Source organism: Sceloporus occidentalis, unplaced genomic scaffold (assembly GCF_023333645.1).
Source record: "Sceloporus occidentalis isolate IW3139 unplaced genomic scaffold, rSceOcc1.0.p SCAF_3, whole genome shotgun sequence".
NCBI lineage: Eukaryota > Metazoa > Chordata > Lepidosauria > Squamata > Phrynosomatidae > Sceloporus > Sceloporus occidentalis.
In genome coordinates, this window is record NW_028316983.1 from 175,076,028 (window position 1) to 175,099,234 (window position 23,207).

Sequence of the window (23,207 nt, forward strand, 5' to 3'; positions counted from 1 at the left end):
TACCATGTTCTTACATCTCTTGCACAGGCTCTCTGTCCCTTTTGGCATAAATGTCAAGCTTCAAACTTAAGAAGCTATGTACTGAGTGGTAACTTACTGTAGCATTCATGCCACCATGCAACTTATCATGCAACTAACCATCTCTAATACTCAGGGAAGTGCTGAAAATAATTTTTATTGCACATCTTCATTCAATCAGAAATTCAGGGAAGCAACAGAGTGGTAAAAATCTTGTCATCACTTTGGGCAGGTTGTAGTAGATGATCAATGTATTAAGTGATTACATGAACACAGGTCTCAGTTCTCACCTCTGTTCAACTGTATTGAACAGGCTGTTCAACTAGCCTCCTTTTATGCACTTCCTGTGACTTACACTTCCCACAAGCTGAGTTCCTATATGACTGTTTCTCAAAGTCTAATTTCAGTGTTTTTGCACCATACTGTCCCATTTGCCTGAAATAGTATTCTCTTCTGTCTTAGGCTGCTGCCACACTGCACAATTAATGCAGTTTGATGTTGCTTTAGCTGTCATGGCTTCATCCTATGGAATCCTGGGATTTGTAGTTTATTGTGGCAGCAGAAAAGGCTAAATAGTTCACAAAACTACAAATCCCATAATTCCATAGCATCGGGCCATGCCTGTTAAAGCAGTGTCAAACTATATTATTTCCACAGTTTAGATGCAGAGTTATACATCTTTAAAACTTCACTAACGAATTTAACATGCCTCTTTAACACACCTCTTTAAATCTTTTCTGTAAATCTACCTCAGTAAAAGTTTTCCTGGTCTAACTTCTATCATACCTTATCTGCACCTCTGCTTGCTCAGTTACCCTCTCCCTATTACACATCTATCAACCAGTGTCCTGTCCCCCATGTTTTGTTCCATAGTCACTGTGCTATTTATGCTTCAGTCTCCAAGCTAAATCAACTCACGGAAAAGGACAGAACCTTTCCAAGGGTTATGGACCAAACATGTTATAAATATAAATTTGTGACGGAGTAAAGCCATGGATGGTATTAATTAAACAGAAACAAAACTAGATTCTTACAAAAGTTTGTGTTGTGTTATGGACACCATTATGCAGTGTAACCTGGTAATGCAGTTTTATGCTGTTGTGCAACCTTGTGCTCTTAAAACAATGCAACTTTGAGTTTTTAAAACAATGGTGCTCTCCATGTCTTTACCTGCTTCCAGTGATGAACTGGCAGGCTGCTTGCTTGATTTGTTCCTATAGTAGCCCATTAAAGCTACAAGATAAGAGTACACAGTAAATAGCACCATCATACTGCTGTATTTGAGACTTGGTGGAAGAAATATTAGCCACTTCCCCAGAGGAAAGTGGGCCACTTATAAAACCACAGCTATAGTGAGGATGTGGGGTAGGGAAGTGAGTGTCTTATGAGATGTTGTGAAGCAAAGAAAGTAAATATTCCCAATGGAAGGCTGTAAGCAAAGAAGCATGATTCTTCACCCTTAAAGAAAGAGGGGTTGTTGGGTTTTTTTGGCAACGGGGGGGGGGGGGGGTAGATATCATGATTTGACCTACATGCATTTTGTTCAGCATTTATGTCTTGTCTTCCATTATGCAAGGAGGGTACTGTTGTTGTTGTTGTTTTATTTTGTTTGATCCAGCTGAACCAGCTCATAGATATACATTATCATTCCATGATTATGGACTTTTGATTTGGCTTTAGGAGTTTCTTTCTGGAAATTTGCCAAAGCCTAAAGCTTCTGTTGGGAGCAATGTAAGGCTGTGTTGTTTTGTTTGGTGCTAAGGGCTGGAAAAAACATTAGTTTAAATTGTTATACCTTAATATTTTAATTTAAAAAAAACACGTTGTTAAGCCTATGGGACATTATTACTTAGTTCAAATATTTTTTTTTCATTTCCAGTAGGTATTTATTTTGTAAATTATATTAAACACTGTTACCTGTCCCAACACTTTAAGCTAAAGCAAGATAAAAATCTAAACATTTTAATGTAAGCATAAATAAGTTGCACATTTTGCTATATATGCTTTTCAACAGAAGAACCATTTGGTTTATCATCCAAAATTCTTAATACATCGCTGCTACATGTACTAGATAACTTAATTTAGGAAACACTATTTTGTACTTTATAACATTATTTCACAGGTTATTACCAATAAAATCTGTGTTTCAATAGCGTAAGAGATTTTCAGCATAGAAGTTATCCTGACTTTTTAAATAAATATTATTACACATAAATAATTTGATCAAATGCAACAAAATGTCTCACAAATCAAACAAATAAAAGAGGTTCCTGCAACACAATTCTGAGGGAAAATCAAATTGTTCTGTCTCAAAGATAACAAGGTCTCTCCTCAGCAGTGTTTTTAACTGTGGTATTAGCATCAGTCTATCAAACATAAGGCTCAGTCCTGTACAGCTACAATGCTTGCATGCATCAGGATTGCCCTTGAAATAAGAGATATATTCTGTTTTGTTTTAATTATTTAGAAGATTTATACATGGGCTTTCAGTAAAGCGTTAACAGTAGTTTACAAAACGTAGAAAAATATAAATATGGTTATAAAATAAAATGATAGTATGGAAAAATAGCATATTACAAGGCCTGGGAGGGGAAGACAACAACATTTTGCCTAGATTGGAGTTGGAATCATGCAGCCTTATATCTTGTTGGACTGCAAGTTCCAGTAGCTCCAGCCAGAAAAGCCAATAGCAAGGATTTCTGGGAGTTTAGGTGCAACAACATCTGGAGGAATGCATGATTCCCATCCCTGGGCTAGACCAAAAGATCATAATATTGGCCTCAAGTGGGCCTCTTGGTGGAAGAAATTCAAGTAATGGTGAACCATGACTGAGAAGCCACTCCATCTGATTTCCCCTGCCTTACCTTAGATGGCAGGGCACATGAACATATTATTCATACATTTGTTAAATTTTATCCTGCCTTTCTATATTGAATGCTCAACATAAATCAGAGGAACACCATTCATGGGCATGTTGGTGTAGAAGAAATCAGATAAAAGTTACAAAAATCTCCCCTAATATTCATAATTTTCCTGATGTTTTCTATGGTTTTTAATCTATACTTCTTTCAATAAATTACAAGCTGCCCTAAGTCTCATTATTGGGAAAAAGGTGAGATAACAACAACCACAGTTCTTTAAAAATCATGATATCTTAATGCACACACTACACGATCTTCCCAGCAGGCTGAGAAACAAGACTCTGTTTTTCCTTCAGTCTGTATGTTGCACTAGTCCAAATAGGAACTAAACATTTATCTCTGTGGTCAGTTCAGACATTTCAAGGAATGGCTTGGTTCAGGGATAAATCCAGAAGCATATCCCAACTGTACATTCGTGTCTCCAAGGTGAAGGTGTTTCCATCAAGCACAAGTGAGTCAATCTATTCTGGGCAAATCTTTGCCTAGAGTTAAGACCAATTTTACCATACAATAGGTGCACAATTTCATATCACCTTTCAAAACTAAAAGAGCTCCCCCAAAGTACTTCACTGAACAAGACATTACAAAACATTAATACAATGTAATATTGTGTGAAGTGAGAAATGCCAAATATCCAAACTGGGTCCATAAAAAGAAGAGGTACTAGGGATCATATTGCAAATATACACTGGAAATTGTAGACTACCAAAGAATTTCAGAACGTGTGCCTTATAGATTATAGCAAAGCCTTTGATTGTGTAGATCATGAGAAATTATGGTTTACTCTAAAAGAAATGGAACTGTCACAACAACTGATAGTCCTGATGTATAACATATACTGTGAACAAGAGGCCACTGTCATGATACTGTCATGGAGAAACAGAATGGTTTCCCATTGGCAAGGAGGTCAGGCAAAGCTACATTTTATCATCCTATCTGCTAAATTCACATGCAGAATATACCATGTGGAAAGTAAGGATTAGACTTAAAGCAGGCAAGAAAATGAGAGGATGGAACATCAACAATTTATGATGCAGGTGACACCATATGATTTTCAGAAAACAGCAAAGACTTGGAATGACTAATGATGAAAGTTAGGGGGGAAAGTGCAAAAGCAGGGTTACAGCCGAGTATTAAGATAACAAAAATAATGACTATACATGTTTTACCTTACTTTAAAATAGGTAAAGAAGACTTGGATAATAGAAGCAGTTAAAGATTTTCTAAACTTCGGCTCAGACATTTTATCAAAAGAGTGTTGTCAAGAAATCAAAAGAAGATTAAGATTTGGAAGGGCAACTATGAAGGAGCTAGATAAGATCCTCAAGTGTAAAGACATCTCATTAAATACCAAAGTCAGAATCTTTCAGGTCATAGTATTTCCGATTTCTATGTATAGGTGTGAAAGCTGGACTGTTAAGAAAACTGACAGAAAGAAAATGAACTCATTTGAAATGTGGTGTTGCAGAAGAATTCTATGGGTACCATGGCCTGCAAAAAAATCTTAGAACAAATCAGGTCTGAACTCTCACTTGAAGGGAAGATGACAAAACTGAAGCAGTTGTACTTTGGACATATCATGAGACAATATGACTCACTGGAAAAGACAATAATGCTTGGTAAAGTGGAAAGCAGTAGGAGAAAATGGAGACCACACTACAGGTGGATTGATTCAATCAAGGAAGCCATGACTCTGAGTTTGCAAGACCTGAGTAGAGCAGTTGATAACCAGGGCATTCATTCATAGCACTGCAATAAAATAAAATAAACTTGACAGTACATAGCAACAAAAATAATTATACATAGGAAAGCATACTAGCCACCATGTTTTGATCAATTAGTTTTCAAAAATTCTAAAGGACATCCCTATGTAAAGAGAAATGCAAGCCCTTACTGAGGTTCATCAGACTTATCTTATTGGAAGATGATCAGAGCATATTACTGTTATTACTGTGGCCAGATTGGTGTTCTCCAGGAAGAGGTCCAGCTGGTCCAGCATCAAGGTTGAGCAAAGGCATTCCTGCCCACAACAGCTCTCCTTCTCTCAAGAAATGCTGCCAGATGCATCAGTCCCAAACTGTGAACCTGAACCTTCAAAAGGAGTACAATCTCTTTTAGAAGAGGAAGTAATCTCAGTTCTGAATGAGTTTATCCACTGATCAACCTTTCCCTTATCTAAACTCAACCTCAATCTGTTAACCTTCTTCTATCCATTTCTGCATCCAAGCACTGGTTCACAACTTGGCATTCACCAAAAAGGAAATACAGAGCTGTGTTGTCAGCATTCCAATGAGGGTTTTTTGTGTATCTACCCACAATCAGTTGTTTCCCCATTTTTTGATCTGAGCACTGGTCTCATGTGAGTATAAAAGATAGTTAAATGATATTAAATTGATACAAACACATTTGGAAATCTATAACACGCTCCCGCAAGAGCAGAATATCAGCCCACTGAAGAATTAATCCTTCAACTGGCCTAATTCTTTTAATAAAGGGCTCCTACATAAACATCTAAAGAGGCATTTTCCAGAACTCACTTAAATACTGCCCTCTCCTCCAGGTCACATCCTGCACAGTACCATCCCATATGAACCTGTTTACCTCCTTATACAGAATAATTTCTCCATTATTTTCTCCTGGAAGTGTAAAATAGCTTTAAAGTGGGTGTAAAGGAAATTTAGCTCCACTTTTATGTCCTTGGTAGGTTTGGAGACACATATGAAACAATAATCTCACTCTTTCTACTGAAATCTGGATAGTCAAGAAAATGAAAACAAAAGGAGAGTTTGCAATATTGTCTACACAGAAGGAAAGGAAAGGAAAACAAAGGAGGTGAAACATGATCTATACAGATCTAGAGAACATGCACAACAACTTTATTACATGATAATAGCTCAAATCCTTTGGGAATTCTGCCAAAACAGTACTATCAAGATAGACTTTATGGGGTTTTTTTCCTTTGCAAGGCTTGCAATTCTACCAAAGTAAAAACTAACTAGAACACAAGAGACTGGCCCTAGATACTCCTTGTAGAAAGACCATCCCCAAACATAGATTTGGTCCCTTCATAATGGGAACTGAGATTAAAACAGCCATAAATTAAAACAAACATTTTTATTTTGATCCTTATGTAAAAAGAAGCAAGGTCATTTCATTTCATTTTCCAGAGTGTTTAAACTAATTACTCAGTGATCTCAGTGCTTATCTGCATTTTAATCATATTATAAAATGTTTATAATATGATAGTTTACATATATAGCAAACATCTGTCTAATTGATCCAAAAAGATCAAGAAAAAAGTCTACTTGATTTGTAAACTATAATTTCAAAAGCATACTTCTGTATATCCTAAATACAGAAATACCAAACTAGGTTGAAATGTAGAAGTTTTCTTCTCATTTTTAAGGTTATACTCATATTTATTCACAGTGAATGCTAATGGGGAAAAATTAAATGCTGAGTTGAATAATGACATAAGCAGCTTTTGAAATGAGAAGAAGAAAAATAAGAGTCCGGAAGCTGCACCAAAGCCACAATCCAGTCCTAAGGACTAGAGTGCAGCTTCCGGACTCTTAGGATGCATGCATCGTTTAAACAGCATACTTCCAAAATGACCCGAAGCAGTTTTATTTTGGCCTGTCTGTATGGGGCCAAAGTTTGGCTACCAGTCCTGAAGAACCCCAAAACCAGGACACAGCAAATGCAAATGAGAAATCACTCAGGGTCAGGGGCTTTCCCAGCAGACAATGATCACCAATTAGCAGACACTAATCCTCTTTTTCATATTCTCCTACAATACAAGTTCTTCTCCACCTTCGGTGTTGTGTTGAGATTGCAGCAGCCACAAGTAGTAAAAGCCCCTGCAGTACAATTGTTTTTGTTCTTCATCAACAATGACACCATACTGAACTATGTGCATCAATGGCACTACAGATGTGAATGGATAAATGCAGTTATGAATAATTATTTGTAAATTCTTTATTCCAACAGTAGTAGAGTTCTGGTGCTGCAAAAAACTACAATTCCCAGAATTCCATACCACTGACCCATGGCATTTAAAGTGCGGTCAAATCAGATTGTCTCTGCAGTGTGGATACAGCCATAGTGAACAATGCATATGAAAGCATTAACTCACTAAATGGTGGAGGAGAAATATCACACAGTTGAAGTCCTGGCCTGTTCTGTGTTGTGAGTGTTGAAACAATAAAGTGAAAAGAAACAATAAGGTGAAAGTAAACCATTGTTTTATTTTTTAAAATTACTTTTGTGAAATGGGTAACTATTACTTTTTACAAAATAACTAATTATGTGGATTTTGGAACTATGATTGTTGTTGCTATTGTTGTTATTATTACTGGAATTATTATTGGAATTATTATTTTTAGTCCAATACACTAAAGAACCATGTTTTCTGCTCCATTTGTATAGCAGAAGATGACACTACATGCATTGTGGCATAAGACCATATACACTGCAGTATCAAAAAAAGGAGCATAAGAGTAAGCTGCATGTATCATCTGGTGATCATCATCATCATAGGGTAGCCTCTGTAATCATAAAAAGAAATGGAGTGTCTAGGAAATGGTTCAGAAAGCAGGTAGCAGGGAATCAGAGCCATCCTCTTTATACAATAAATGTGGAGTGTCTATGGGATTAAAACAAGAGAAGTATATAATAAATGAAGTGGAATAGAAATATAAGGGGCAAAATAAACTCCTCTTAACACTTCTGTGACACTGAAATTATCATCTTATGGACAGTTAACCATAACACAGTTCCAGTTTGGAAAACAATAAAGCCCTGAAGAATAATACATTTAAAAGAGGAGGAGATTTTTGTTGGAAAATACTACTATTTTGTCCAAAATTCCAAGACACTTGCCTTCCTAGTCCTCATATTGTTTTGTTTTGATTGTTTTTTTAAGATTACACGTTCTTTTAATTACAAAGGAAATACTCTGTTGTTATGTCTCTTTGTTAAAATAACATATTAAAACACCAAGCTAGCTATTGTGAACAAAATAAATAGTTTTGACATACAGAATAATGTCATAAAAGAAACACAGTTCTCCAAACACTACACACTGTTTTAAGGGATAATCAAGCTTTCCAATAAGCATGCATGTTCTTTTATAATGCAGTCACCATACTGACATTTGCCTCTGGCCAAGAGAGCAGGGCATGTAATAGAAAGCTGAGCACCTTTGAACACTGCTACTAATATGACTTTTTCTGAAAAGAGTGTGTACATTGCAACACAAGTGGCATGCCTTTCCCTCCCAGTTAAATACCTTGTCAACAATTCTACCCTTTCTGGGATCTAAAATCTATGTTTGAACACAGTTCTGCTATTATCAGTTAAAAGAATATTTGATAGTGAATATTTTCCAACAGGAGTGAGAACTATGTGGCCTTGTAGATGTTGTTGAGCTAGAACTATCATTGCTAAGCTGCTTATGACTGCTGGACGATATACTCCAACAACATCTGCAAGGCCACATAATTCTCCTTCCTGTTTTACAAAGGAACATAGTATGTAAGAATAGCAAAGCAATACCCAATACAAATGGCCTTGCATGTTTGACTGTGCTTAGAGTTGTGCTAAAGAGATTACAAAAATAGTAGGTCAGGAATGTACGCTACACTACTATAACTAGGTTTCTCTGGAAAAGAATCCCTCTATTCCTGTTCAGACTTTTCAGCTAGAAGAAGAGAATACAAGATGTGAGGAAGGTCTCCATTTTCACTAACCTAACAGATTCCACTCAGACATATGAGCTGAACTTCTGAAATAGATCTGAGAGCATTGCCAGGGCAAAATGGGTAAAAGTACCTTACCATAACCTAGTCTCAATCTATCCAGGACTTTCAGCTAACCCTAAAACCAACCTGTAGAAGAAGAATAGAGGATTCTCATGATCAATCATAATAAAATTCCTAAAAACAGTAGAAAAGTATTCCACTCCTACCTTCCCCCTAAAGCCATCTGTCATTGAGGCCACCAAAATAGCTTAATACCTTATACCTACCGGGAAGATTTCTCTTGAATACCGTAACAGGGAGTTAGAGAACATATACATTCCATGTAGTAATTTTTATTTTATTTTATTTTATTTGCCATTTCTCCCTTCTGGGAGCAGCCTCGTACATTTCTGGCTAAGGGTCAAATAAAGCTTCTGAGCATAACAATATGTGGAACATATTGCCTGGATGCAATTAATATTACAATCTTATATAAAGAAGTAGGTATGTGTAATCTTACAATCTTTTCTAACCAAGATAAGGTATCGTTTAACTTGTCACAATGTACTAAATAGCAGAAGATTAAGATTAACACACATTATTTTCTGCATCATCCAAATCACATGATAGTTCCCCTTGTGAACACGAGTGCATTTTGTGTGTTTATGTGCTTCTGATAAAGAATTATGCAGACTCAGCATTAGCTCTGCTAAACTAAGAAACAACAGGAAATACTGCAATTGCTGACATATCAAAGTATCTGAAAGATTATCTAGTTTGAAAAGAACATCTACATCCTGGTTGTGTTCTAATTACTTTGTTGCACACGCTGGAACGTATTATAAATGGGTCCTTATTTTCAAAGTATGAACATATACAAAATAAAAGGTAACCATGAACTCCCTCGGGAAGCTGTCCAAAATGAGAAAAGTAGTCTCCGCACAGTCCCTCTCTCTTACTCAGAATGCTGGTGCTGCTGAATCCCCATAATGAATCCTTCTGCTCTTGATATCAGTGACTATAATCCCTTACCGAGTCTTGTTTAATTAGTTTATTATGCATAATAAATGTAAAATATTTTATTTTCGTTTACATAATTATATTAAAAATGCATGCCATTTATTCTTAGACCTGTAGGACATCCTTCACACAGGACATATTGTTTTAGAAAGGTGAATTATAAAATTAATGCAATATGCAGGTCTGGCTGTTTTAAGCGCTTTGTCTATTAACTGGGGAATATTGTCTAAAAATCCTCAGTTCTGCTATCTATCCTGCTTTTTTTTGTGAGAGGGGGCAGACAAAAAAAGTATAAGCAAAATAAAAACAAAAATAAATCAATGAGCAGATGGCTGCTGTAGAATTAGTAGCTTTAATACTGGGATACTGGTAACTTAAAATAAACAACTTTATGTCTTACAGTGTTGTGTCTTACAATGGCAGAATGTCACTGTGGCATACAAAACATACCCTGAAGAATTGACTCTGATTCCACTAAAGACGAATTTGGGTTTGCAATGACCATCAGATACCCTGAGTATTTGTTATTTTACAGGGGCTAGAGGACAAATACATGGTAATGTTAACAAATAACCCCAGTTATTATCAAACTGAACATGGTATAAAGACAAGATCGAGCTTTTGTGATGGAACACTTCTATGTTATCATCCTTCTGTCTACCGCCATCCAGGTTTACCTTGCCAAAAAACATTTTTGAGCCAATTTGAAGCAACACAAATGAATAAACATCAATATGAAATTAGTAACAACACACTTGGATTAACATTTCCTCTCATTTAAAAAGTCCCTTCTAACATCCATAAAAGACAAGCTGTGTTTCGGTATCTCATTTGAAAGGTAGCCAACCCATAGCTACTCCCTCCCCTTCCCTAATTAAGAAAAAAGATATCCATTTCTAGCTATGAACTATGTAGAATATTTTTCATGCAACCATTGGGGAAAAAAAAACTTGCAGCAAATAAACCAAGATCAGCATTGGTGAAGTGACAGGCAGGTGCTTAAATTTAAAATACTTAATGGACAATGAGCCAATTTAATTCTTTGGGGGATTTTTCTCTTAGTGTCATGGCTGCAACTCAGCCAAGAACATTTTTCAAAACTGGAGCTCATCTGAAAATGCAATGCAGATCAGGAGTCCTGCTACAGAGGATTCTCGCAGACAGCAGAGCATCTGTGAAATAAACAGCATTAACACTTCAGTGTTTCACATCAAAAAAACTTCAAACCAAGAGTTTTCTCTCCCCTCTGCCATTTGACAAATAAGGTGGTCCCTCTCCTTTGTTTCATTCTGTGCTGATGTGATGATTTTATGCCAATATCTCTTACTAGCAAATTTGAATGGTTCTCACTGAGTTACCAAAGACCTTCTGCTAATTCTTTATCACTACCAATCCCATTACCTGTAGTCACACCAAGGACATCTGTATGGTTTTTCTCCAGTATGGACACGTTTGTGCCGCGTCAGATGGGATTGGGTGGTGGAAGCAAAGTTACATTCATCACATTTGAATGGCTTCTCTCCTGAAAGACAGAGAAAATTATTCATTTTTACAGTCAGAAAGATGAAGGTTAGGCTTCCTAGTTATTAACCTACAATACAACAGAAGAAAACAAATAGCAATTCTAAAAGACAATATATGAAACCTTCTGTCTTTCTAGGGTATATACAATATTTACTTTGCTTGCTACTTAAATCTTTTCAGAACTTGACTTAGATCACTAACTCCATGTGGTGACTAATCCATCTGCTGAAATGTTTGTGTATTCTCAGTTACAACCTGGATTACCCCCTTCAATGTAGTTTGTCTCAGTACTGTTCCATAGAGTGGGAGCAAATAGCATTTTTAAAAGCAGTGATGAAGCCCACCACAGGGTGGCGGTCAATCTGTGTAGTAGTTTGGAGTATATTCAAAGATATCTTGTGGAGAAGATACCCCACTGAATCAGTGTCAAGTGGCCTCCACATGACAGCCTCCTCTGATACACATCTGTCTATCTATCTATCTATCTATCTATCTATCTATCTATCTCTACACCCTGCACCTGGAAATGTTGTAAAAACTTTCAAGTCTCAAGTCAATATAATTTGGGTAGCTGGCTTGAATTTCAATCTGAACATATTCAACAGTGCCTATAACATAAATGAATACAGTATTAGTATCTAGGACCATGTGACTTGAAAGACACCTTGTGGTGGTAATAAAGACACAGGTCAACCAGAGAAAATAGAAATAAGACTGAGAGCTATTTGGCTCAAAACAATTCACATATTCCTCTGGATCTTGAATTGCTCTTTAACAGCTGCATGAAATACACTTCCTGCTACAAGAAAGAAGATTTGCCAAGTTTATGCATATATTAAACAACCCAATTTGCACTTTTACAAATAATTTGCACATAGCTTCTGTTTGATAATCTGTGTTGAAGACACTATGTGAAAGTAATAGTAAAAATAACTTGTGTCACTTTGAAATTTCACTTTCATGCTTCCTCTGAGGTGTGTTTAATGGGGGAAGAGAAGACAATAGTGTAAGTTCCCAAAGCAATCTACATTAGGAAATATCATATAGCATACTATAATTGTGTGTGTATGTAGCTGTAAAAGATGCATGCTGAGAGGATGAGAGAGAGCAGAAGAGATGTAATCTTCTCAGGTTGTTGTAGCTTTTGCAGAAACAACTGGCTTTTGGAAACAGGATGCCTCACTAGATGAGTCCTCGGCCTAAACCAGAAGGTCACCTTTATATTCATATGACCAATTCTTCCCATGTATTTTTCTCTCCTTTAAACATAGCATATTGCAATTAAGTAATTGTTTCATCAACTGTCTTCTGCATGTGATGCAACAGGATACTCCTCCTCTTTCCCCTGGCAGACCTTTATGCCACTAAAAACTCTATTTTGGAAAGTTCACATCAATTCTTAAATCAGAGAAACAGATCTTTTGTTGTTTGAAATGGAGAACAAAATACTGGCTCTCCTTGGGATGAATATCATATACATAGAACATGAATAATTTACAACATTTAACTGGTTTAGAATGCCATTTAAAGATCTTTAACTGGGCTTTGCCCATATAAAGTGCAGTCCTTTATGATTTATGTATATATGTGTATGTGTGTGCCTTCTAGTTACCTGTTCGCTTAAAAGATTTTCATACCAGCGCTAACAGTGGGGTAAGTGCTGGTAAAACACCAGTAAAATGCAAAGTTTCCGTTAATGGGAAATGGCTGCTCCCCAAACGATTCAGGGACGCTGGAGGCGAGGGGACAATTCAGGAAGTGCATCAGGCTTTCAGACACACATGCTTCCTAAACGTTTTACTGCCGTTTTACCAGTGCTTACCCCACAGTAAGCACTGGTATGAAAATCTTCTTAGATGACCCCATGAATTCCATAGGATTTTCTTAGGCAAGAAATCCTCAGAGATTGCTTCAACAGTTCCTTCATACAGCACACAGTATTCATTGGTGATTTCTTATGCATCCCTTTTTGTCTTGAGGAAGAACCAAAGGTGCTACTCTTATACTTAAAGCACAAAAGAAAATGGGACCTGAATACCTGCTGCCATATCTGTCTTCTTCATATTTCAGTTAATATTCAATCAAGTATAGTCTAACTATGGTGCTGGCTATTCTGTGAGTAATGTCACCTTTCCTGCCCATTGTAGGCTGTACTGTAGACTGCCTGTAAACAGTATTAACTTTGTTTTTCAGATTCAAGTATTTCCTTACCTATTTTCCTAATATTACAGCATTTTATTGCAGATTAAACCTTTTAATTTTGTGGCACACTGAATTTTATATTGCAATTATTTTTATGTCCAGTTTAAGCTACTTTGGGATTATGTTTCTTTTAAAACGCAGAGTGAATTTAAAATAAATCACAATAATGTAAAAAAATGTATCTATCGTGTGTTCAATACGTTTGATCTCTGAAGCAAGCTAATGGACGAAAACTATAACCCAAATCCACAAGATAAGCAGACCTCTGATGCATGATTTCTACCCAAGATGGTATCCTTATTCCCATTAACAGTAGTGGTAATTCTGATCACATATAACAACTGATGTACATGAAAAGGAGTTACATGTGAACATAGCCACTGAGTTGGGGTGCTGGTGCTTGCATTGAAAAAACTGTTTTTTCGCACGCACACAAAGAGAAAAGAGAAACTCACTGGAACAGTGTGATCATGTTGCCAGTCCTTTGGTCAGAATTCAGAGAAAATAGGTTAGTTATCTTGCGTCCAGTAATAATTTATCATTGAAAAACTCATGTAATTAAATTCTGAATATTCCTACAAACACTAGCATTGTTGGAAGTTAATAGCAATCTTCAAACATCACATTCTCTCTTAATAAGCATTTAATGAAAACGCAGAAAGCATACTGGGTTAGTTATACTTTATATAGAGTATTTTTCTTTTTGGCACTGGGTTGGGGGAAGGTGAAAGAAAGAGGCTACATTATACATTAAATTCAGTGCCGAGTAATGTAACTGCACATTAAAAGTCAAAGTGCAGTTCACATGAGAAATAGAAACGCAAAGTGAGCCACTCATCTGGATAAAAACACATATATTATTAAATTTTCTCTCTTTATTACGTTGACCTATAAATGCCTAGATGTGCAAGACTGAAATGAGCAAATGGAACTGATCACACAAACAGGATCTGTGTAGGTCATATAAGCCACTGTCTTCAAAAATTCATGAGATTATTTGAACAAAGGCACAAACTGCTTGGTTATTTCTGTAGGTTTGTAGTAGCTGCCTCAGGACTGCCACATAGATGAAGCTTGTCTTTTCATATTCGTCAGGGCACCACATACTTCCATGAAGGTCATATATACTCTCACAGGATTTCCACCTATGTTAATCACATAGGTCAATCTCCCTTTTCTTTTACACACACTTCTGCCTCCTCATCCCTGCTATTTCCCTACAGTACAAAGGTAGTGATTCTTTCCATATAGGAAGGAAAAAAGTACATAAACAGTAGTAGTAGTAGTAGTAGCAGGAAGGAATTTGTGCATGAAAAGGAATAGGTTGAGTGGCAAAAGTCTTGATATCTGACCCTGATTAACTATGATTAAGATAAGAAGAACATTATGCCTGTGCTCTCCATGGTTAGCATTAATCTTGCCTCTAAAACAACTCCTAAGCATGGTTAAAGTCAGAAGTGGGGTGGAGCATGAATATCCAGAGAAAAGATACTGAAGAAACGAAAGAATGAGCAGATGGCCTAACGGCTTAGCCATAGTTAAGGGGAAAGAATGCTCTCTTCTTCCATTAAGGCCAATAATCAAGCAAGAATCTTTCAATTAACTTTTTTTTTATTATGTTCCAACTGGAATCTTATAACGGCCTTCAAACAAGCCAAAATATCTAGCCAGCTTTAAATCATGGTTTCATAGTCATGCTTTTTTTTTTTAAAATCACTAACCAGTTCTGAGTTAAAGGAATCTATAGTGAACTGGTTTGTCTTGTTTCATGTGAAGGAAGGAGAGAAGCAGCTAGCTACACATAGGGGCACAAGGCTTATTCATATGTGGCCAGTGAAGTGAGGAGCAGCTCATCTGAAGTCACCTATTCTTTCACTTTCTAAAAGTAGACATTTTTGAGATGAAAGTGTGTTATCAATCTTATTTAATAAATAATTTACCCATTAGCTCTCAAATATTTTGGTGTAGCTGTGTGTTTTCACTGGCCACTAGCTCCTACATATTTTAACTGCTTCTCTCATATGGATGTATCTTGTACACAAACTTAAATTACTTCTTGCACAATGTCAACTCAGCTTGAATGGATCATTTACTTAATTCATTCATTTCCTTCTTCTACTGTTAGCAGCAGCAATAAATGGCCACTTAGAATGGAGTTTTTGCTCCATGGAGGCTTTATGTGGAAAATCCATTACCAAACCAGAATGTGCTCTAAGTCGATCAGAAGAATACAAACAGTGCCTCTCGATATCAAAACAGTTTTAAAAAAAACCTCAAATTTTGTGACATTCAAAGTCCACTTTTCAAAACACCTACAAGTAGCACATAGTAGGTGAGGAAATAACAAAAGGCAAGAAAAACAGCAGAGTCATAGGGGTATGTAGCAAAGAGTCCTGATGTCAGTCCTCCCCCACTGTCAAGGACCTGTCAGACAAGAAAAGCATTCTGGTGGATATCAATTCACCTGATGCCTAGATGCTACAGGGAGTGAGGAGGCTTATTAAGCTGACCATGATTCCTAAACTGCATTTGAGGACCGGCTCTCCTGCCCTTGAATCAAGGGTCCATGACAGGTGATAAAAGTAAATCTTGGATCAAGAGATGTTTTGTGTCAACTCCCTAGACAGTTTGTATTGCAACAGGGAATTATTTAAGCCATTTAGACCACTTTTGATACCTATCCCCTTCAAACCTATCTATAATTTGCTTGGGCACTCTGTGCAAGGAAGGCTATGTCAAAAAGGTTATGTGGAAGCCAGACACAGGGAAGAAAAAAATAAAAGAGGAAAACAAGGAAGAGGAGGAGGAGGAGGAGGAGGAGATGGCAGCATATGTCATGGCACTGCTATAAAGCTACACACCCAGACAAAAATGTTGTGGCATCTGCCTAAATACACTGAACACAATGGAAGGTGTACTGTGCTGGTCCTTGCAAAGAAAATAGTAGACCTAGGTAATTTTTCTGTGAAAGAATCATCTCTGATTGTTTGTGCCATAGAGGCGGATAAATGCCAGAAAGATAGATCCCTCTGTCTTTGAGATACTGTCCTATATAGTATAAAGTTAATAGCAAAGTAATAACGAGCCTCCAGTCCTGACATAAAACATAAACTTAGGCTGGCTCGATGCAGGCTCCATGATCTATAACCTGTAAATTCCTGTATTCAGAGCAGGGGAAGTTCCACTAGGGTGGCACAAATGCCAACCTGAAATGGCAGCAGTGGCTACAACTTACTCCCTAAAATGAGCTGTTTTAACAGAAAGTATTGTAAGATTTCCAAACTTAGAGTCCACAATTATTTTCATATTTATTCTAAACTAAGACTTTGTAAGTAAATGAATTAGGGGGAAAGAAAGGATGGGATTTGAATGAGAGAAAAATGGATTAAATTCCCAACTGTCATAAGGACCTACAGTGTGGCCATGGCAACAGGACATTTATAAAATGGATAACAGGTTTCTCAGCATCAGGTCATTTGTAAAATGGAGAACAACACTGAAAAGGATAAATAAGTGTTATCCTTTGTTGTGATGATAGATTTAATATTATAGAAAATGCTATCTGATGACAATAATGAATAGAAGCAGCAGCAGTAGCAGATAAGAAATGAAACAGCCCAATATCCCTCAGATTCTTTAACAAAAGAATTAAGAAAATTTGCTTCCCCAAATTTAGCTCATTAACACAAAAAAGTTGTAATAGTGAATGTATATGAATAATATATGGTTGTTGTTGTTGTTTTTTAAAAAATTAATTAGTTGAGCCAAGTCCAAGTTGACTCATTTATTGCTGAGTTGGGCCCAAATCAAATCACTGAAGTGACTTGAGTCTAAATTGAGTCTGAGTCAATAGACTTGAATCTACGTCACTGGTGCTTCCTGTTGGTTTTTTTAATTAAAATTTTATCAATACATTCTAAAACAAAGCATGAAACGAACAGTACACCAAATCAACAATAAATACAGGTAATAACCCAGGTAAGGCTCTGAAAGTTATAGATAGAAGGTGTGTTCAGGGATTTTAAAAGACATCTTTCCATAAAAACTTATTGTGAAAATACCTTTGCCTTACATTTCTGAACTAAGAAGGTCATCTAACTTCATCCTGTTGCACTGAGGCAAGAATCTTTCAAAATAAATGAATACTGTACTTGTCTACTTTGCTCTCTGGACCAAAGAGTGGGTCAAACTAGCAATACGTCTGTCCACAGGCTGCATACAATGCAACTGACACATGTGGTATAGAAACCACTTTCTAGACAGAAATCATATTCATGCTGAAAACTTATCTTTAATGAAACATTTCTTAAGAGGAAAAGAGGCAGAAAATGGCAAAATATTTGTTACATTATTGCCTACGTTGGAAGTGCTTTTGCTGTTGTTGTGTGCCTCCAAGTAGTTTCCAATTTATGGCGTCTTTAATGTGAACTTATTGTTGGGTTTTCTGAGGGTGTGTGACTTACTCAAGGTTACCCAGTGGGTTTCCATGGTTGAGTGGGGATTTGAACTCTGGTTGCCAGAGTCCTAGTCCAATGTTCAAACCACTACCCCATGCTGGCTCCTTATTTGAAATACTAACACTATTGAAAAAGTTCCCAATACGTTCTAGAACATGGGCAAACTGGAAATGGATGTTTTAAAACAGCAATGAAATCTGCTTTCAGAGATACTGAAAAAGACTGAAAATATCGGGGAAGAGATGCATGATTTCATGCTCAGAAACAAGAAGGTAAATGTAAAGCATACTTACATTCATTATGCTTTCAAATATTATGATTTCTATATCTCGTGGTTTGAAAGGGCTTTCCCATAATTTGAACAACTTAGGTTAATAATACAATGGCTTTTTGTCACCCCAGCTAACTGAAAAACTTTATCACATTTCACAGCCTGCCAAGAAACTGACCTTTATCTGCCAGTACATACATTTTTAACATTTCATAGCTGAAGCCCAAGTAGAAGCATTTATCTCAGTCAGCCAATGATCATCTAGAAAACCTCCTAAGAACTGCCACTTCCAATTTCACAATGGAGACTGAAGAAAAAGCATCACAACAGAGGTTCATGCAAATTTTATTCAAATTATGCTGATTATGTATTGGCAAGCTATGCAAATTAGCCATGGCATTCCAGTTCTTATATTCCAATTTCCTGCACCATAGAGAATGTTATGCAGAAAAATGGTTTTACACTCTTAGCATCTGAAACATGGTATGAATGAGGTCTGGCTCAAACATGCATATTTATTAGGCTGTAATATGAACAAATGATTTATGTATTGTAGGATTTCTCCCTGCCCCCTACTTTTGAGCAAGGTAAGAGGAACTAGTACTTGTCATAGGCACCACTATACCTTCCTTTTGTGGGCAATTTTTCACCAGGGGGCAGAAGGGAGTACCTACTGCTCTTTAAACTTCTCTCAGCCTTTGACTTCTTTCAATTTGGGTAAATAGAGTAACGAGGAACACTCCAAGTGACTTGGGTCAATCCAATTTTTTTCCCTTTCCTCTATCTTGGGAAAATATGTTCCTTGTGGACAAACAGCTAAAAAACTAGTGACAATTAACAGAGAGGTATATAAAGGAAATTTGCATAAAACCATAAAGCTGGAAGGGGTCAGAAGGACCAAACCCTTGCTATGCAGTAATACACAATTAAAATATCCCTGAAAGATGTCTGTCCAATTTGTTTACATATGTCCAAAGAATGAGGGTTCACCACCCTACAAAGTCATCTATTCCATTATTGACCAGCTCATACAATAAAGAAATTCTTCCTAATGTTTACAGGAAATCTTTCATCTTGTAATTTGAAGCCATTGGATTGTGCTCTAGTCTCTGGAACTGCAGAAAGCAAGCTCTTTCCATCTTCTGCATGTCATCCCTTCAGGTTTTGAAAAATGGCTTTCATGTCACCTTGAAATCATGTCTTCTCTAAGGAGATTATCACACGGGGACAGGATAGGGAAGGGATCACTCCCTCATCTTTATCCCATACGCGAATGACAGCTGGTGTGGAGGCTTTCATACCGGCAGTGTCGATCCTGTCATTAAAGTGGCATTGTGATAATGGGAAATTCCGCTAATACAAAATGCTGGCCAATGTTGCTTTAATGACAGGTTAATGACGGGTTATTGACAAGATTGGCATGACTTCGTGTGACAGCTTTTGGTGCCATTGCTATCATTCTCTCTTCCCAGATAGGATAAGCACAAACAACATGTGAAAGTCCTTCCTGCAATCAAGCAGGAAGGGTGGGACAATGATGAGAGAGGGATGGGACATCCCCCATGTGATAATTTCCTAAACTAAACGTATCAGATTCCTAAATGGTTTCACACAGGACATTGTTTGGTCACCATCTTCTGGACATTTTCCAGCTTGTCAATATTCTTTTTCAACTGTGGTGCCCAGAAATGGGCAAAATATGATCTGGACACTATATTCCTATAGTGTCCTGGTGGCAAAGTGGTTAAATGCCTGTACCACAGCCACTCACTCACAAACCACAAATTATTATTATTAACCTTTATTTATAAAGCGCTGTAAATTGTGAATTCAATACCAGCCAGGGGCTCAGGATTGACTCAGCCTTGCTGAATTGCTAAAATGAGTATCCAGTTTGTTGAGGGCAATTAGTTTACACTTTGTAAATAGCTTAGGGAGTCCTTAAGTGCACTGATAAACGGTATAGAAATGTACTTGCTATTGCTATTGCTATATTGATACAGTATATAAATATTTCTTTCTGGCTGCTGCACCACACTGATGACCCATGTTTAACTTGTACTCTACTAAGACCACTAGGTCATTTTTACTTGTATAACTTCAATCCAGTTGGCCTGCATCCTATATTTCTGCATCTCATTTTTCCTGCCTAGATATAGTACCTTAAATTTCTGCTGAAATTCATTCTGTTCATTTGAGCCCAGTTCTTCAATCTGTTAAGGTCATTTTAAATCCTGAGACTGTCCTCTGGGGTATTAGCAACCCCTCCTAATTTGGTGTAATCTGCAAAGGTAGCAAAATATGCCTTGGCTTCTCTGGGTTCAGCATAGGCACATTTGGAACCAACAACCAGCCAGAGAAAACAACTCTTTACATAATATTTTACATATATGTCCTAATCCTATTCATACAAATGTTGATGATCTGGTCCAAGGTTACCCATGGCGGGGAAGCTCAGATCCCTGCCTCAACCATTGCTTCTCCTAAAATAAAACAAGGGCACTTTGCAGGGTTATTTTACATAATGAAGAAAGGATAACAGCAGTGTACCATTATCACATTATGTATGACAGGTATGTGATAGCTATGACAGATTGGAAGAAGTTTCATAACATCTCAAAGCATAAAGTAGCCCTGTTTCACAATTCATTTTTATGTACTCTAGGCATAAATTGTATTAGATGCTCAGCTCATGTATGATCAGCTCAGTATGGAAGGAGTAATGTAGGTTTTTTGTGTGTAGGATTTCCAACATAGAAATCTATGAGTGCAGCATTTCCAGTAGCGATCCAGAATAGGGTAGTGGTTTGAGGTTGTACAACAACTCTGGAGATCAGGGTTCAATTTCATGCTTCACCATGAAAATCCACTTGGTGACATTGGGTCAGTCATAGACTCTCAGCCCCAGAAAACCCTGTGATAGGTTCACCTTATGCTTGTCATAAATAAGAAATGATTTGAAAATAAACTATGACAACAGCATTTCCAACACAGGAATCCTATTTAATCCAAAATCTTGTTTGAATGCAGGAAACCCTATTCATATAGAAGTGGGCCCAAGAGTAATAACACTGGTGAGGGATGGTGAGCACAGCACTGCTGAAGAATCAGGAATGCTCTTTGCAAAGCAGGGAAAGGCCTTAGTTTTTAGGGTAGAGAAAGAAGGCATCAATTCTCCCACCTTCTCTCCTGGAAGTCATCTTTACCTCCATCCCTGAAGAGAACCATACCAAACGATAGTCCAGACTGAGCTGTCAAAAACCCGAAACTTCTCTTGCACTCAGCTCTTAGTTTGGGAGTACTGCTGCAATACAGGGTTCCTCTTACAGTAAGTGCTATTCTTCCTGCCTAGAAATTAATCTGCAACACAAAAAGGCCTGAACTTTTTTTATGCCTTTCTAGTGCTGCCCTGCTGCTTGCCAACAGGCACAGCAAGCTAGAATCAAGCTGAACAAAGTCAACCAAGAGGGGTGCTTTTTTTACTGTAGAGAATATGATTATTCGTTTATTTGCTCATTTATGTACTTTCTTCAGGCCTAAATAAAGAAATGGTAAACATGTGGTATTTCAGAAGTTTTCAAGTTCACCACTGCCTATAGTGACTAGGACTGGTAAGAGTTTCATATGTTGCTTCATCCTGCTTCAATGTAAAAAAACCTCCACACTTTCTTCCTTGGCAGAGGTAGCCTAAGGACTCGCTACAAGGGATACGTGTCTTATCAAGCACAGAGAATGCAATATTTACAGTGCACTCTCCCCTAATGCGGGGATGCGTTCCATATCCCTCCGCATAAGGGGAATTCCATGTGTGCTGGAGCCCTATTAGAAGTAATAGGGCTTGTGCCCACGGCACATGGCAGCACAGTGATTACTTCTTCCAGGGCATGTGACGGGTTTTTCTGGTGTGTCTTTCAGCGTATGCTGAAAGCCGCGTATGGCATGCCCGTGTAAAATGCGGGCGCGCTGTACATACAGATCTTGACACTACACCTAGCAGAATGCAGGGATCATTGAAGTCGACATATTGAGCTTAGCACACCCAGAGCTAAGTTCAACATTTGCTCATTTTACATTGACAGACTATGACCACACACCATACATTCTCTACTACACCATGTGATAGGACCTTATCACACGGAGCCTTACCGTGGGTAAAACATTCCTGAACTGTTTCCGAAGCGCAAAAATGTGATTGTCCGTCGCACTTCTCAAATGTCATTGAGGCATCCCGCTTTTCTTCCGTCGTTAAAACGTTCACAGATAAGCCATTTTTTAAATAACTGAATATCCCATTATTTTAAAAAAACTGCTTCTCTGCAAATGCTTTGACAACAGAAGAAAATCTGGATGCCTCAATGACGTTTGAGAAGCATGACGGACAATCACATCTTCGTGCTTCTGAAACAGTTCAGGAACGTTTTACCCACAGTAAGTGTCTCTATGTGATAAGGTCCTTAGTTTCTTATGGTTATTACAGTTAGATTTAACATCAGTGTATGCTTGGCCCAAAGTTCACAGCATAGTTTTAGTTTAATTTCTTTGTAGAATTTTACTCTATAAATTCCAAATGTAGTTTCACAAACTGTATACTTATAAAATGAAAACAGGTTTTGACTATACATATTTATGGCAGCAGTTTCTTAATTGTTAGTTCCCTTTCACAATCTTTGAAAATCTACTAAAATGCATGGTTGCCTAATCATTCATTTTAGTTGAATACAGTTCCTAAGAGAAGCACGGCACTGGTATTTTTTTAATTTATTTCTTAAAATAAAAGTTGCTTAACAAGGTCCAGGATCATGAAGCAGTAATGGGTACAATGTGAAAGACAGACAGCTGTGTTTAATGGCCATTGGCAACAACCCTGACCTTTTTCAGAAAGACATAATGGACATACCATTAAAATTGCAATAAAATCTAAAATTCAGGTAAAACATAGCCACAAATGTTTAATATATTTCCATGTTTATTTCCAAACATCAAATTTAGTTTGCAATCCAATACGCATTTACCTGGAAAGAACTGTCAAATACTTCACTCGATCTTGCTTTTG

The 23,207-nt window shown here is 37.2% G+C and overlaps 1 protein-coding gene across 1 annotated transcript in view; it reads right to left on the reverse strand.

The window, feature by feature from the left end:
* Positions 1-23,207, reverse strand: part of ZNF407 (zinc finger protein 407) — a 359,916-nt gene that overhangs the window by 129,876 nt on the left and 206,833 nt on the right. The window contains exon 6 of the mRNA XM_089516927.1: positions 11,102-11,222. Coding sequence (XP_089373053.1) covers positions 11,102-11,222 — 121 coding nt within the window. The remainder of the gene's footprint in view (positions 1-11,101; positions 11,223-23,207) is intronic.